This window comes from Mastigoproctus giganteus, chromosome 12, assembly GCF_048544385.1.
Source record: "Mastigoproctus giganteus isolate SK-2022 chromosome 12, ASM4854438v1, whole genome shotgun sequence".
Lineage (NCBI taxonomy): Eukaryota > Metazoa > Arthropoda > Arachnida > Uropygi > Thelyphonidae > Mastigoproctus > Mastigoproctus giganteus.
The window spans coordinates 16,321,154-16,336,414 of NC_143586.1; the positions used below are offsets into that span (position 1 = coordinate 16,321,154).

Here is a 15,261-nt window from a genome sequence, read left to right on the forward strand (position 1 = left end):
ACCAAATAAATTCCATCTACCAACTGAGGCCATGTTGAAAAAAATTTCTCCCCATAAGCCCCGCAGAGTCCTTTAAGCTTAGAGTTAATCCACAAGACTTTCATCATATACTTCCACCTGTCATATGTGGTAGAACTGCTGACACAAGAACATTTTGTCCTATCTCAGGACACTTTTTCAACATGACCTTATATTTCATAAGCAATATCAGTTCATTTAAACTTTAAATCATCATTCCCCACATCTGTTCAATGGTATTACTATTTGTTCAAGTTCTACTATCAGTTCAACTTCAGTACTACTACCTATTTAACAGTATTCTTACAAATTTTTAGCTTGCTGGCACATATTGTTTTTGTTCAATGAATTATTAAACTCTGCTCTGTCTGACAGACCACACCACACTATTTACATAGCAATTTTGAGTACATAATTAAAATGTAATTAACTTTTTTTTCTTATTATACTCTGGTAATTTTTTTATACTCTGGTAATATTTAATCTTTTAAGTTCCAATAAAACTGGTAAAATTTTAAAATGTTTATAATTTTTTCATCTTTTATGTAATATTCTGTAACACAAACGAAAAGGAAAAATCAAAACCTTCTATAAAAGTTACTCACTATCATTTTATACAGTTGAAAAAATATTTTTACTGTATACAAACTTTTTTAATAAAAGCTGAAAGCATCAAGGTAGCCTATGGAACTGCAATACTGCTAGAAGGGAAAAAAAATTCACAATGCTATATACTAGTTAAAAGGTAAAACTTTTCTTTGTATTCAAAGAGAAAAGGATTTTATTCCTGTGAATAATACCTGCATGTGTAATATGGCCTTAACACATGACATAGAAGTTTCAGAATTCACACAATAGATTTCTTAAAAAGTTAAGTTATTAGTTTTGCATGCATGTGTGTATATGAATGGATGCAACACTATATTAATGTGCAGTCACATGCAACTAAACAATTTAACTAGTGAATTAAGCTGTTCCACCTGTAGCTATTAGGTTGTCCTTCAGTGAAAATTTCTGAGCCTATGATATGCTAACAAGATCTAACAGAAAAGATTCAATACAATGTATGAAGTTTAACTACTTACTACTGATCTAGAACATCTGAAGCCACTGGTGTTCCTGATGGCATATTTAGGAGAGGGTTTGAATCCTCTGGCCTTTCTTCAAACATCACAATATCTACAGTATCCACTGAAATGTAATTGTGTTCCTCTTTTTCTATTAAGTTTTTGCTTTTCCCATCACACAAAGCCATTCCTTCTACTCCATTACTTCTTGATGATTTTAATTTGGAATGAGAATGAAGAAAATCACCAGACAAATATGGTGACTTGCAAACAGCTTGCACCTGTTCTAAAATACTTTCATTGATATCAGTGGGCACTATGTTTATTAACTGTTTCATTTCAGGATTAAGACATGCAGTAGTACCTGATCCTTCAGGTGATGCTGTTTGTCCTGGAATTAAGAAAGAATCTGCCAAATATGTAAAATTATCAGGCACAACTGGAGAAGAGAGACAAGTTGGAGGAGCACTGTTGAAAACTTTTGATGTATCTCCTGACCTGCCAGGAGAAATTGTCACATGAATAGTAATATATAAGTAATGAAAAAAAAACTCAGTAGATTCAAGTATCATTACAGAACCAAAAATGAACTGAATGAAATAAAGATGAAAATAAGAGACTTTGGACAAAGAAATTAAAAAAATAAATAAAATTCTTAAAACAAAGTGGGGATGGTTAGAAATATTCTAAAAGACAGTCTTGCAATTATCAATTTTTAAAAAAAATTAATTTTTGTCCATTAGTCAGAAACCAGAATAAAATGTAAATAAACAAAAATCAACTTTAGGTACAGAGAAAGAATTAAGACAAAAAAAGATTTGAATGCAATTTATTATATATTTCTGATATAATTTTTACTAAGAGTCCAAAAAACTCCTGAGGACAGCAACATGTCTAATTCTCTGATAATAAAAGAAATGAAAATGTACTCTTTTAAGAAGTGAGATCATATATCTAGAACTAAAATTATTATGTAACAGCTCAGAATGTTTCATCATTTTAAACACATTTAGCCACTTGCCAACAAATCTAGTTATGAACCTACTATAAAGAAATTTTTTCTTTTCCATTTATCAATAATTCTGATGAGATTTTATGCACCTTTTCCCTCACTATATTCATAACCAGCTTCACTTATCACCATTTGTAAATTAGAGAGAGAGAGAGAGAGAGAGAGAAAAAGACGAAGGAAAAGGCACATTGATTTTAAAATTTCTTCACTACTTATAATTGTTATAGTATTCAAAATATTCTACCTAACTAAAAACTTGGGTGAAGCAGAAATATTTCCCCACACAATGTGAACTTTTATAATTTCAATTATAATAATTTAAATAATAATAATTACTAGTAATTATTATTATTTCAGTACACCATACCTTTACCCATAGCAATAACTTAATGCCACATTGCTCCAATTTGCACAGAACTTCTTTATGCTTAACAGAATCAAAAAAGCTTTTCTGAAATCCAAATATGATATCAAAATTATTTTTTGCATCCAGTTCCTTACTGCATCATAGTATCCAATCAGATTGGTCGGACAAGATTTCCCATTAACAAACCCATCCTCTGAATAAAGAATAACTGCATTCCTCGCTAGATGGTTCTGCATTACTTCTTTTATCAGTGACTATTATTTTCCCTTGAACAGATGATAAGCTAACTGGTCTGTAATTACATGTCACCTTTTTATCCCTCCCTTTGTGAAGTGGGGGGTTATATTCGCACATCTAAAGCACACAGGGATCTCCCCTGAATATAAAGATGCTCTCATAATTATGGCTAAGGGTTTGCTTATCTACTTTTGCTGCCTCCCTTAATATAATTTACATCTCATCTACCCCAGGTGCCTTTTTATGTTTAGCTTCAATAATTTCTCTTCCATTTTCTCTGCAGTTATCACAGAATCATTTAGCTTCCTGTTAGAGTTTGATAAACTTCTGATATTCCAACCCCTAAAAAATTCTTCATGAGTGAATCTAGATGCAAAATACCTATTCAGCCTGTCAGCAACCTGAGCAGGATCATCAACAATTTAAACATCAAAATCAAGTGGACCAATGTAATTTAACCCCCTTCTTTCTACTGTTAATATAAATAAAGAAGACTTTGCTGCTTTTCTTGGCATTCTTTGACAGAAATGCCTTATCTTGCCTAACATGCTCTGTGATTTGATTACAGACTACTTTATATCTACCATGGGCTTCCAATCACCTGTTAATTTACACATCCCATACACTTTTCTTCTCTGCCGTTCTTATTAGGTATGAAAAATCTAGTAGCTTCTATGATTATTTCCCTGAATGCTTCCCATTTAGAATTTTCAGTTGGTAGCATCATCTGCTGGTTCCAGTGGATAGAATTTAAAAACTGTCCAAAACTACTGCAGTCACCTTTATGAAAGCAAAAGCCTTTCCCTTCACCCTTTACTATAGTTGTCTTTAAGTAAATCTCACACTAGCTATTGATAACCAGATAAAGAGTATTGCTTCCTCTTGTTACCTCTCTAACACACTGCTGTAGAAAACAGTCATCCAATATATCCACAAAAATCTTGTTAGTCTGTGAGCGACCATCCCACTAGTTCCAGTCAATATCTGGAAAGTTAAAAATCCCCCCATTATAAGATATTCTGATTTATGGGCCCACTCTATTTCTATGTACAGTTGTTTGTTGTACTCATAACAGTCATTCAACATATAATACACTCCTGCTCTCATTTTGTTTTCCCAGTGCTTATGCCACACCAAACTGAGTCACCATTGCACTGGCCACCAATGTCAGATTTTATGTACTTCTTAACCAAGAGCATAACCCTCTGCCTCCTGTCCTGTCTGTTCTTTCTGTATACACTGTCCTCCTCATATTCAAATTCTGTATCCCTTATATCCGAGTGACACCATGTCTCTCATATCCCCACAACATTATCTGTTCTGTAAACCATAAGTTCAGAATGATTATTATCTTGCTAATGTTGTCTTATTTAATAAAAGAAGTATGCATAAAAACAAAAGAGTCAGAGTTGCACAAATTCTTCAGATAGTTTCTGTGGAAAATTTATTAAATTTCAATAAAGATTGATCTTCAAGTTCACAAAATGTGCCAATGATGGCACCTTGGTGGTATCAGAGACAAAGTTCCACATGTGCTGAAAATCTTGTTAAGTGAACCTGAGGTAATGGTTGAAAGGAAATTCTATAATTAATACTATAATATACACTTTATGATGGGAGTCAATAAACCAATAGAACCAATGCTTTTGCATGGCACAAAAATTTCTGGCCCTTTCAACTGAAAATAAGCACAGTATTGTATATATCTAATAAAAGATATATCCCCTGATGTTTCATCTGCATTAAAGCTTGTACAGCAGAAGAAGGGTTGCCAGTTCTTACTCTATCAGCTAATTGACAGGAGAAAAAAAGAAAGGAATGAAGACACAACTACATCAACTTCCAAAGACATTTTATATCTTTCTGAATGCAGTGATGAAGAACACCTTGCCCAGTAGAGCAAACTGAACTCATTGATTTACTAAGTGATTTGAGCTGTCAAAGCATCATGTTGAATTCCTAGGTTCACAGCTGTAGCAGTGGAATTCATCACCTCCAGAAACAAAAATCAGTGTATTCAAGAATATCAAGTACTTTTTATATTTTTTTAACATGTAAGAAACATTGTGCTTGTGTGCATATTGCTAGCCTCATATAAAACTGGACTTCTGGCACAAATCTGATGAATGGCATTTATTCAATGACTCATCTAAGTTTTAAGTTCAAGTAGTTTTACTGCATGCTGTTGGCATAAAAGAAATATAAAAAAGAATTTTCCTAATATTGAGTATCATCAATTACAAAGAACACACAGAAAGAGAAGAACACAGATGGTGAGATTTAAAAGTCACTATACACATTCTTGGATTACAAGAGGTTTTACTACACACTGTTGCTTTTTTTTACCTTATGGATTGTTGTGTTACCAAAAAACACCAAAGTTCAAAAAAGGTCTTTGTAAAAGAAAGATCTGGCCCTGTTGTGATGGGTAATTACTTATATTACAAATACCTGTTAGAAGATTCATCAGGGGTTGCTTGTTTTACATCAAAACTGGATTATTCAAGAACTTTGTGAAAACTCTAAACAAAGCAAGAGATGGTTTAAACTGAATAAGACATAATTCCAAAATTAAGTTATGCAACGATGAAAGAAGAAATATTTCTTGGACCACAAATTAGGAAGATCTTATGTAATTCCCAGTTTGATCAAAAACTAAACAACACTGAATAAGCTTCATGAGAATCCTTTAAAGAGGGGTTGATGGCTTTCTAAAAAACAAACAAGCAAAACACAATAATATGCTAGTTCTCTAATTCACTAAAAACTATATAAACTTGGGCTGGTAAATATTTCTAAAAATCTTCTTTTTAGATTTATATTTAGATTTTTTCTATGCAAATTTAAGTGCTATAAGTGAAAAACAGAACAAAAAGGTTCCATCAGGATATGTTAGCAATGATATTAGGGGAGATCTGGCCCTGTTGTGACGGGTAATTACCAATGGTTCCCGCAAAGACACAGTAATGTGCTACATACAAAATCATAAAGTGGTGTATGAAGCTTAGAGAGAGAAAGGCTAGATGTTATTAAGCAGCATAGTGCATAGGCAATGTAAATATATTAAAAGAAGTGCTTTTAATATATTTACATGTAGAAATGATATAAACAGATATTTAGATATTTCATGGCATGTTCCTGCCTCTCCATCAGTGATTGCTGCCACTGCTATTTCACTGGTACTAAAAAAAGGTTTTTTCTCTTATGTGATCCAAACAAATCACATGTGTCAACTCTCTGGCCATTCTGTTCTTTGTTAATGGTGAAGCAGCAGTGACTTCAATTACAATGAAGTTGGTTGTAACATACCACAAAACTTCTGTCTGAAATATAATTTCAAACTGGTAATATACAGATACTTAGACTTCATTTAAGTTAAAAATGCTTTATTCTTCTTTGAAAGAAAAGCTATTTGAGGAACTAAAGGAATTAAAGGATTAAGGAAGTAAAAGGAATTAAAGGATTAAGGATGTAAAGGGATTAAAGGATTAAGGAATTAAATAGATTTAAGTAGCTTAAAATCTACTTAGTTTAAGCTACTTTATTTGATTATCACCATTGTTATTAAAACCCTGTACCTCCAGTGTAAAAATGACCTGTAATCATTCTATCTTTAAAATATGTAATCCATGTAAAATTTATTATCATTCATCTTGGTTAGGCAATTATCCAAATTTTACATAAACAACATTTCTACAAATGTGTTACAGGTCCAAAAAGTACATTTATATACTATATTTGGATTTCATCATTGTTTATTAAAAAACTCTAGACCCTACAGTTGTATGATTATCTAATTTCACATTTAAAACCCCATAATTTACAAGAAAAGTGATGTGATTCATAATCGATGCCACCAACTCTGACCAATTATAACTTTATAAAAATAAATGAAATAAAATTACGAATAAAATAAAATAAATAAGTAAAATCAACTGTAAAGTATAGATTAAAATCGTTAAACCCGTACTACTATAAAACTGAAGCTTTCGGCAGCATCTGCTGCCTTCCTCAACAATTATAACTTTTTTTTTATAAAGTTATAATTGGTCATAGTTGGCAGCATCAATTATGGATAGATTTCCTGACCACAGAGGCCTTTTTTTAGTGAACAAAGTGATGTGATGTTTTACTTACTTCACTGTAAAAAATCATGATTTTATATATATATATATATATGCACAAATATATATTCACAAATTCCTAAATCATATGTAGTATATAATAGTACAGGCATACCCAACACCAAAAACCCAGCATGATAGAAAACTTTAATTTCATTTTTGAAAGCAGTGTCAATTAGGCAAAATCAAACACTTTATTCTCAACTAAAGTTTCTGTCTGTTTTTTTTTTTTTTTTTTAAGTGTGTTGCCTACGGCAATTTTGGCTTGCTGCATTTATAACATACCATTATAATCAAATGTTGGGTGTAGTTGTGTGTATCTTTATTTCATTTTAATCACTATCTATTGCTATGTATCAGAAGTTAAATATCATATCTTCTCTTTATGCAGAGCAGCATGTATTATATATTAACAGCCAGTATGTTTGCTTCAACTATGATATTTTTTAAACTAATTGAAAGAATTAACTTATTGTTTAGTGTTTCATTTTCACCTTGTTATTTTCACCAGTATTTCAAGTAACACAGTTTGCTTTGGACTTGAGCAGACTGTAGATTGATTCTTCAGGCTCTGTGCTTTCCCTTATTTGGAAATTGAGAGTTAGTTCATGACAATAGCTTTTTAATTCAGTTTTGAATTTAGTACTGGAAAGAATCATCTCAATTTTTTAGATTAGAATTCAAAAAGTTCAGTAGGTGACTAAATTTTCAAGACAACAATTATGATGACAAATGAATGTGCACATATGCATTCATATTCGTTTTGCTGACCTAAATTAAACTGCTACTAATAATTAGTTTTAATCAACAAAGTCTGTGGAGCATTCTTGTTTCTTTTAGCATCAATTTAAAAAAATTATGTTAAAGCTTATAAAGCACTAAATGTAATTATTATTATTATTAATAGCAAAACTGTGCAAGTTAAATAGGTAAGACTATACTTTTCATTTTATGAGTGCGTTAAAAGCTTTGTTATTATTTTTAAAAACAGTAAAAGTAAAAAAGCATATTTAAATAAAAATTACCCTTCTCTGTAATCACTAATGTCATCTTCATCAAAAGACACTATACTAGTCACTGGACGCTTTTTTTTTCGTCGTTTACCTTGGAAGAAAGAAATTATTTGTATTATTTATGATTTTGATACAATAATTTGTTTTTTTAATTTCTTTTACTATACAAATTTTCACTGGTATTTAATGTTCAATCTCAGAAAATTAATGTCCCTGCACAAATGAAGTTATACATTTTGCAAAAATTAGCCCAAAAAATTCTCAGTTTTTCTCCACAATGCATTTAATCCTTTGGTAATGTTACACATTTGAATTTCAGCATCTTTTTTTTTTTACTGAAGTCAGATATGAGCATCATACGAAAAATATGCACTAAGTCAAATTATTACCTCTTGTGTAATTTATATCATGTACTTTTCCTTTTACTTATCAAAATCTGTACTTTAGATCAACAGTTCTTTCCTGAATATTGTTCTAAAGCACATCCAGTCACATTCAAACAAAGACATTTTGATAAGAGGAAGAAAATTCATGTTTTATTCTGTAAGCAGAGTGACTGATGATACTATTTCATTAGTGAATTAGCTCATCTGCAGGAATGAGGGGTAAGATTCCTTTTTTTTTTTTTTTTTTTATTGCAGTGACAGACGTCCAAAGTTGGAATCGATGATCAATACAAAGACTGACAGTTAATATGACACTCATATTTCAAAAGACATAATTTCACTTTACAGAAGACCAGTCATACAAAAACTCTACCAAGAAAAAGGTCAATCATTCATTCATTCCTATCAATATGATGATAAACCATAGGGAATGACTTGCTTATTTATTTCCTCATCTAACTGTCTAAATAAAGTAAAATTTCTCTCATCATGTTTCTAATTCATATTAGTATTTGTATTGGCAAAATGATGTAAGTAAGCAAGCATACACGATGTCAAAAATACATATATGATAAATAAATAAATAAATAAATAAATAAATAAATAAATAAACAAATAAATAATAAATAAATAAATAAATAATCAATAACTTACTGTCAGATTATGCAATCAAGTAATAATAAGTGATTACAAAAAAGTATAATAAATAATTTAGTGAAAATATTTTTAAAAATTTTTCCCTACTCCTTAAATACATGTATGGGCTCTTTTCATCATATTTGATAATAACTTAGGTGATGTTTAAATGACGTTATTTGCAGTTAGTTAGTTATTTAGTTTTTAGGAGCATTAGCAACTAAGGCCATATTGCTCCGGGATATGCGGCGGTCATTCCCTGACGTTTCCGCATTCTCCGTATTTCGTGGTGACGGGCTCGAACACGTTATTTGCAACTTCATTCTGTATGTTGACTTTTAGTACCTGAAAGCAGCCAACTTTTAGCTTTCAAAAAGTTGAAGATCACACACCTGTAAGGAGGAGGAGGAAAACAGGGGACTTTTTTGGATAAAAATGTGAAAAACAAGTTATTTTTGCAAAAAGTAGTTCATTACAAAAAAAAAAAGGGAGAAAAACAGATTTTTCAGAAAAAGCAAAAGGTTTTTGTAAAGTTCATGCTACTCTAGAAATTAGAATTCATTGAAATTTATGCATTTTATATTAAAAGACAGAAACATGAATGGTCACTAATACTTAGAATTTTTCTCTATGTGGATTTTTGTTTGGATTGTCAAGTGATTATAATTAGTTGACAATTCAAACTATCTAATTAAACATTATGATTGATTCAAGAAAGATACTTCTGCAAACTGCACCTCTTCAGAAATAAAATATTGAATAAAAGTTTTGTTTGACTCAGCTACAAAGAGCATTTCCAAAGCTTGACCAGAAAAAGATCCAAATTCAATTATTTATAAATATATTTTTTCACCTGGTTAAATATTCTTTGACACTCAGTGCTGCCATGAAGGATTATTATAATCAAATGAATGACTTGGGATAATTTGGTATATTTCATGCTTCCTTGTGCACTTCTCAGTTTCCAAGGACTGCTGTACATCAATTTGTAATAAGAAATAAATGCACAAGGCATAATATACTACGAACTTGCAATTTACTTTAGAACTTTCAGTGTAAATACACAATTCTTTGTTCGAAATAGCAAACTACAGTAGTAGTGTGAACAGCATCAATTTAATTGTATCTCATATTGTGACTATCTTCACAACAAATTACCATGTATTGCATTACCTCGAATAAGTAATGCTTCACCAATGGAGAAGACTATTGTTACTTATTCTCGGTGGATACAACCACCCAGATGGAACCATTTCAAGGCTTTTTGGCCTATCATCGGTGGGCGGGTGGGTACCTTGGTGTTGCATCATGCCAATCTACATTGAAAGTTCTATAGCAAATTCATAGTATATTATGCCCTTTGCATTTATTTCTTATTAATATTACTATGTACATCTTTTGGCATCACTCATATTGTGAAGTTATACTTCATAACTGGGTTGGCATGATTGCAACAATAGGGTACCTACCAGCCCACCAATGGTAGGCCAACAAATCTTGAAACGGTGCCATCCAGGTGATCAGATCCCTGAGAATAAGTAACATGAGAATAAGAATAAGTAAGTCTTCTCCATTGATGAAGCGTTACTCATTCAAGGTAGTGCAATACATGTGAACTTATTGTGAATGCAGTCAAATATGAGATACAATTAAATTGATGTCATTCACACTACTGCTGTAGTTTGCTATTACGAACAAAGAATTGTGTATTTACACTGAAAGATCTATAATCAATTCATAATAGTATTCATAATTCATAACGGACACTGCTCTTCATGGACTAATGTTATTAGTGGAGTTCCCCAGGGTTCAGCGTTGGGTCCACTGTTGTTTTCTGTATTTATTAATGATATTGATGAAGGTATATCAGACTTAATGTCTAAGTTTGCAGACGATACAAAGGCTGGCAGGGTTGCTAATGACACTAATGACAGTATGTTACTGCAAGAGGATCTAGAAACATTGAACAGATGGGCTGAGAGGTGGCAACTGAAGTTTAACATTGACAAATGTAAGGTACTGCATATGGGTAACAGTAACCCCAGAGTAACATAACAACTGGTGGTACTACACTCAAGGTGGTAGAGAATGAAAAGGACCTGGGGGTAATTGTGTAGTCAGATATGAAATATTCTAGACAGTGCAGACAGTCTGCAAGAGTAGCTCATGGTGTCTTGTCAATGATATACAGGAATTTTTCTAGCAGAGATAACGTGATTATCCCCTGGTATAAAGCAATAGTGATTATCCCCTGGTATAAGGCAATAGTGATTATCCCCTGGTAAAGGCAATAGTCAGGCCACCTTGAGTACTGCATACAGGTCTGGAGGCCTCATTTTAGGAAGGATGTAGAGCTGCTGGAACAAGTACAGAGAAGTGCAACAAAATTAGTGAATGGAACAAAGGGTTGCTCTTACGAAAAAAGGCTTAAAATTAGCAAATTACAGTGTCTGGTGACAAGGCACCTGCGAGGTGATCTGACTGAGGTGTATAAGGGCTTGAATGGTTTGAGTATGCTCAAAGCTGATGGGATTCTGCCTCTTGCCCAGATTAATCATCTGGGGGAACATAAATTCAAATTGACGAAAGACAGTTGTAGAATGGATGTGAGGAAGTTTGCCTTTAGCCAGCGTGTGGTTGATTGCTGGAATAAACTTCCATCTGTTGCAGAAGTGGACAGCTTAAATAAATTCAAGGCAGAACTAGACAAACATTTAGAATGAATGGATGGGTGAAATGGGAAAATGTTTTTTTTTTGGCTGATGTTATAAGCATGTTTTCTTGCATCATGCCCTTGCTAATGCTAAAAAGGCTAATGCTAAATAAGTGTTTTTCTATTAAATAAACTACAAACCCACTATAAATAATATCTGGAAAGTTAAAATCCCCCAAGAAAATATTTAAATTTGCTGGCCCACTCTATTTGTCTGTATAGTTGTTCATCATACTCAACAGAGTCATTTGGCTTATAATGACTCTACTAATGCTAATAGTGTATGGAAGGTTATTACACTGATAACACAGAAGAGATGCTGCAAAACATATATTTCTTCATCAATTTTTCTATCTTTAATGAAGACAAGAAGTCCTCGAAATTTGTCCACAAAAAATTTCAAATTTCAAAACGATGCACTGCCAATTGAAGAAATTTGTGATATCTCGGCATTTATGAGAACATAATTTTTCAATGGGAACTTGTGAACTAGGCAGCCATATGCAGAATAAAGTACTTTTGCAACGAACAAAAGAGAAGAATCTTCTCCTCTTTGCCCTGCCATGACCTTAGGAAAAATAAATGCCCATGAAAGTTAGAATCATCCTTACTAGCATTAGCAAAGCACATGATGCAAGAAAGCAAGCTTATAGAGCATCAGCCAAAAAAAAAAAAAAAAAAACCCTTATTTCACCCATCCACTCGCTCCAATTGTTTGTTAAGTTCTGCCTTGAATCTATTTAAGCTATCAACTTCTACAACGACAGATGGAAGTTTGTTCCAGCAATCAATCACCCGCTGCCTAAAGACAAACTTCCGCACAGCTATCCTACAAACCGTCTTTCCTCAATTTGAATTTATGCCCACTCAGGTGATTATTCTGAGCAAGATGAAGAATCCCATCAGCATTGAGCATGCTCAAACCATTCAAGGCTTTATACACCTCTATCAGATCACCTCGCCGGTGCCTAGTCTCCAGACACTGCAATTTGCAAAACTTAAGCCTTTCTTTGTAAGAGCAACCCTTTGTTCCATTCACTAATCTTGTTGCTCTTCTCTGTGCTCATTCCAACAGCTCTACATCCTTCTTAAAATGAGGCCTCCAGACCTGTATACAGTACTCAAGGTGTGGTCCGACCATTGCCTTATACAAGGGAAAAATCACCTCCTCATCTCTGCTAGAAAAATTCCTGTATATCATTGACAAGACACCATGAGCTACTCTAGCAGACCATCTGCACTGCTCACAAAACTTCAATCTGCCTGCACAATTACCCCCAGGTCCTTTTCATTCTCTACCACTGTCAGCGTTGTCATCATCATCATCAGCCATTTTCAATCCACTGCAGGATGAAGGCCTCTCTCCAGCAAATTTCCAGTTCCTTCTGTTTTGAGCACTGGCCATCCATTTACTACCCACAAACTCATGAATTTCATCTATCCATCTCCGCCTTTGTCTTCCAGGTTTTCTTCTAGCTCCTCTTGGGTACCATTCTGTTATTTTTTTAGTCCATCTGTCATCATGTCTTCGAACTATGTGTCCTGCCCAAGACCATTTTAGTTCTTTAGTTTTGATAAGAATGTCCTTTACTTGAGTTTGCTGCCTAATCCATGTGTTTCTCTTCTTATCTAACAGTCTGATTCCCAATATAATTCATTCCATTCTTCGCTCTATAGTTCTCAGCTTCTCTTCCATTCTTTTGGTGAGTGCCCAAGTTTCACTTCCATAAGTCATGGTGGGGAGTATACATTGGTTCATTATTTTACGTTTCAGACAAACTGGGATATTGCTCTTCAATATGTGACTATATTTCCTGAATGCTATCCATCCAAAATTTATTCTTCTCTTGACTTCCAGCCATTTATCATTATTACAGCTAATAACTTGTCTCAGATAAGTATATGACTCCACCTTTTCAATTACTCCTCCTTCAATCATTATTTCCCTTTCTGTGGCATATTGTTCATCATTACTTTTTTTTTAGCCATATTCATCTTTAGTCCAAAATCCTTATTAACTGTGTATAACTGATTAAGATTTTCCTCCAATTCTTTGGGATCGTGGCTTATGACCACAATGTCATCTGCAAATCGTAAATGGTTTAGGTACTCTCCGTTCACACTGACTCCTTTCTGCGACCAGTCTAATCTTCTGAAAGCTTCCTCAAGGGCAGAAGTAAACAGCTACAGAGATATTGTGTCTCCTTGTTGAACTCCTTTCTCGATTTTAAATTTCCTACTGTCTTTGTCTAGTCTAATAAAAGAGGTAGCATTCTCATATATTTTCTTTAAAATCATAATATGTGGGATATCTATGCCTTGTCTTTCCAGTGCCCAAAACATTGCCTTATGCTGTATGGAGTCAAATGCCTTTTCATAATCCACAAATGCCAGGCATAATGGTGTTTTATATTCATTTGCTTTCTTCATTAGCTGTGATATTACATGAAGGTGATCCACAGTTGAGAATCCTGTCCTAAAGCCAGCTCGCTCTTTTGGTTGATTCTCATCAAGTATTCTTTCTAATCTGTTAGTAATGACCCTTGTGAACAACTTGTAGATGTGGGATAACAAGCTAATTGGTCTATAATTTCCAATTTCTGATTTATCTCCTTTCTTATGCAGTAAAACTATGATTGCATTATTCCAATGCTTAGGTGTCACACCTTTTCTAATGCACTTTGTGAAGAGCCTTGCCAGTTTTTGTGTTATGTCTCTTCCTCCCAATTTTAACAACTCTACAGTAACTTCATCTTCCCCTGGGGCTTTCTGATTCTTCATTTTCTTCAATGCATGTTCTATCACATCAGGAAGAATATCGGGTATGTCGTATGTGTTGCTAATTTGCAATCCATCTTCCCCACTGCTGGTACCATTCCCTCGCTCCTTGTATAATTCTCTATAGTAGTCTTCTGCTATTTGAATTATGCCTTCTCTGCTGTTTATAAGTACACCATCGCTATTCTTCAGTTTCAGTATCATTTGTCTTTCTGTATTACTGCCCGTGGTTGCTGATTTAAATCCTTTGTTTTCCCTTAATGCTTGTTCTATTTTTCTTGGGTTAAATCTTTTTATGTCCTCTCTGAGTCTCTTTCTAATGGCTTTGCATAACTCAGTATACTCAATTTTCTCTTTGTCAGTGTTTCTCTTGCTCTTCATTTTCTGCCTTCAGTTCATCATAAGTGTTTCTTGACTCATTTTTTCTTCTTTGGATTTATTTTTCCCTATAGGTTTCTTGGGCTTTATCACTTTCAGAAAGTTGTAATATTCCTCGTCGATATCTTGGTCCTGAGCAGTCTGCAGAAGCTCAAACTTGTTCTTAAGTTCCAGTACATACTGCTTTTTCTCCTCTTCTGTTATCTCAAAGACCTTTGTATTATTTACTCTAGTCAGTTTTTTCCTTTCCTTTCCTACATCTATATCAAGTGTATATCTTACCATTCTGTGATCACTTCCAACATTTACCTTATTCAGGACGGTAACATCATTCACAATATATCTTCTGTTAGTGAGGACGAAGTCAATTTCATTAGTTGTTAATCCATTTGGACTCTTGCATGTCCACTTTCTGTTCACCCTTTTCTTGAAAAAAAGTGTTCATTACTGACAATCCTTGAGATTCTGCAAATTCTACAAATCCTTTGCCTCTTTCATTTCTTTCACCAATTCCAAAATTTCCTATAGTTCC

General features: G+C 33.3%; 1 protein-coding gene across 2 annotated transcripts in view; it reads right to left on the reverse strand.

Moving 5' to 3' along the window:
• The window catches only part of LOC150076729 (sorting nexin-29-like), a 275,665-nt gene that overhangs the window by 139,618 nt on the left and 120,786 nt on the right, over window positions 1–15,261 (reverse strand). The window contains exons 9-10 of one of the 2 annotated variants that reach the window (XM_090386732.1): window positions 7,851–7,929; window positions 1,104–1,583 (exon numbers count right to left, since the gene is read on the reverse strand). In XM_090386732.1, coding sequence (XP_090242858.1) covers window positions 1,104–1,583; window positions 7,851–7,929 — 559 coding nt within the window. The remainder of the gene's footprint in view (window positions 1–1,103; window positions 1,584–7,850; window positions 7,930–15,261) is intronic. The other variant, XM_090386733.1, reaches the window with a different exon arrangement.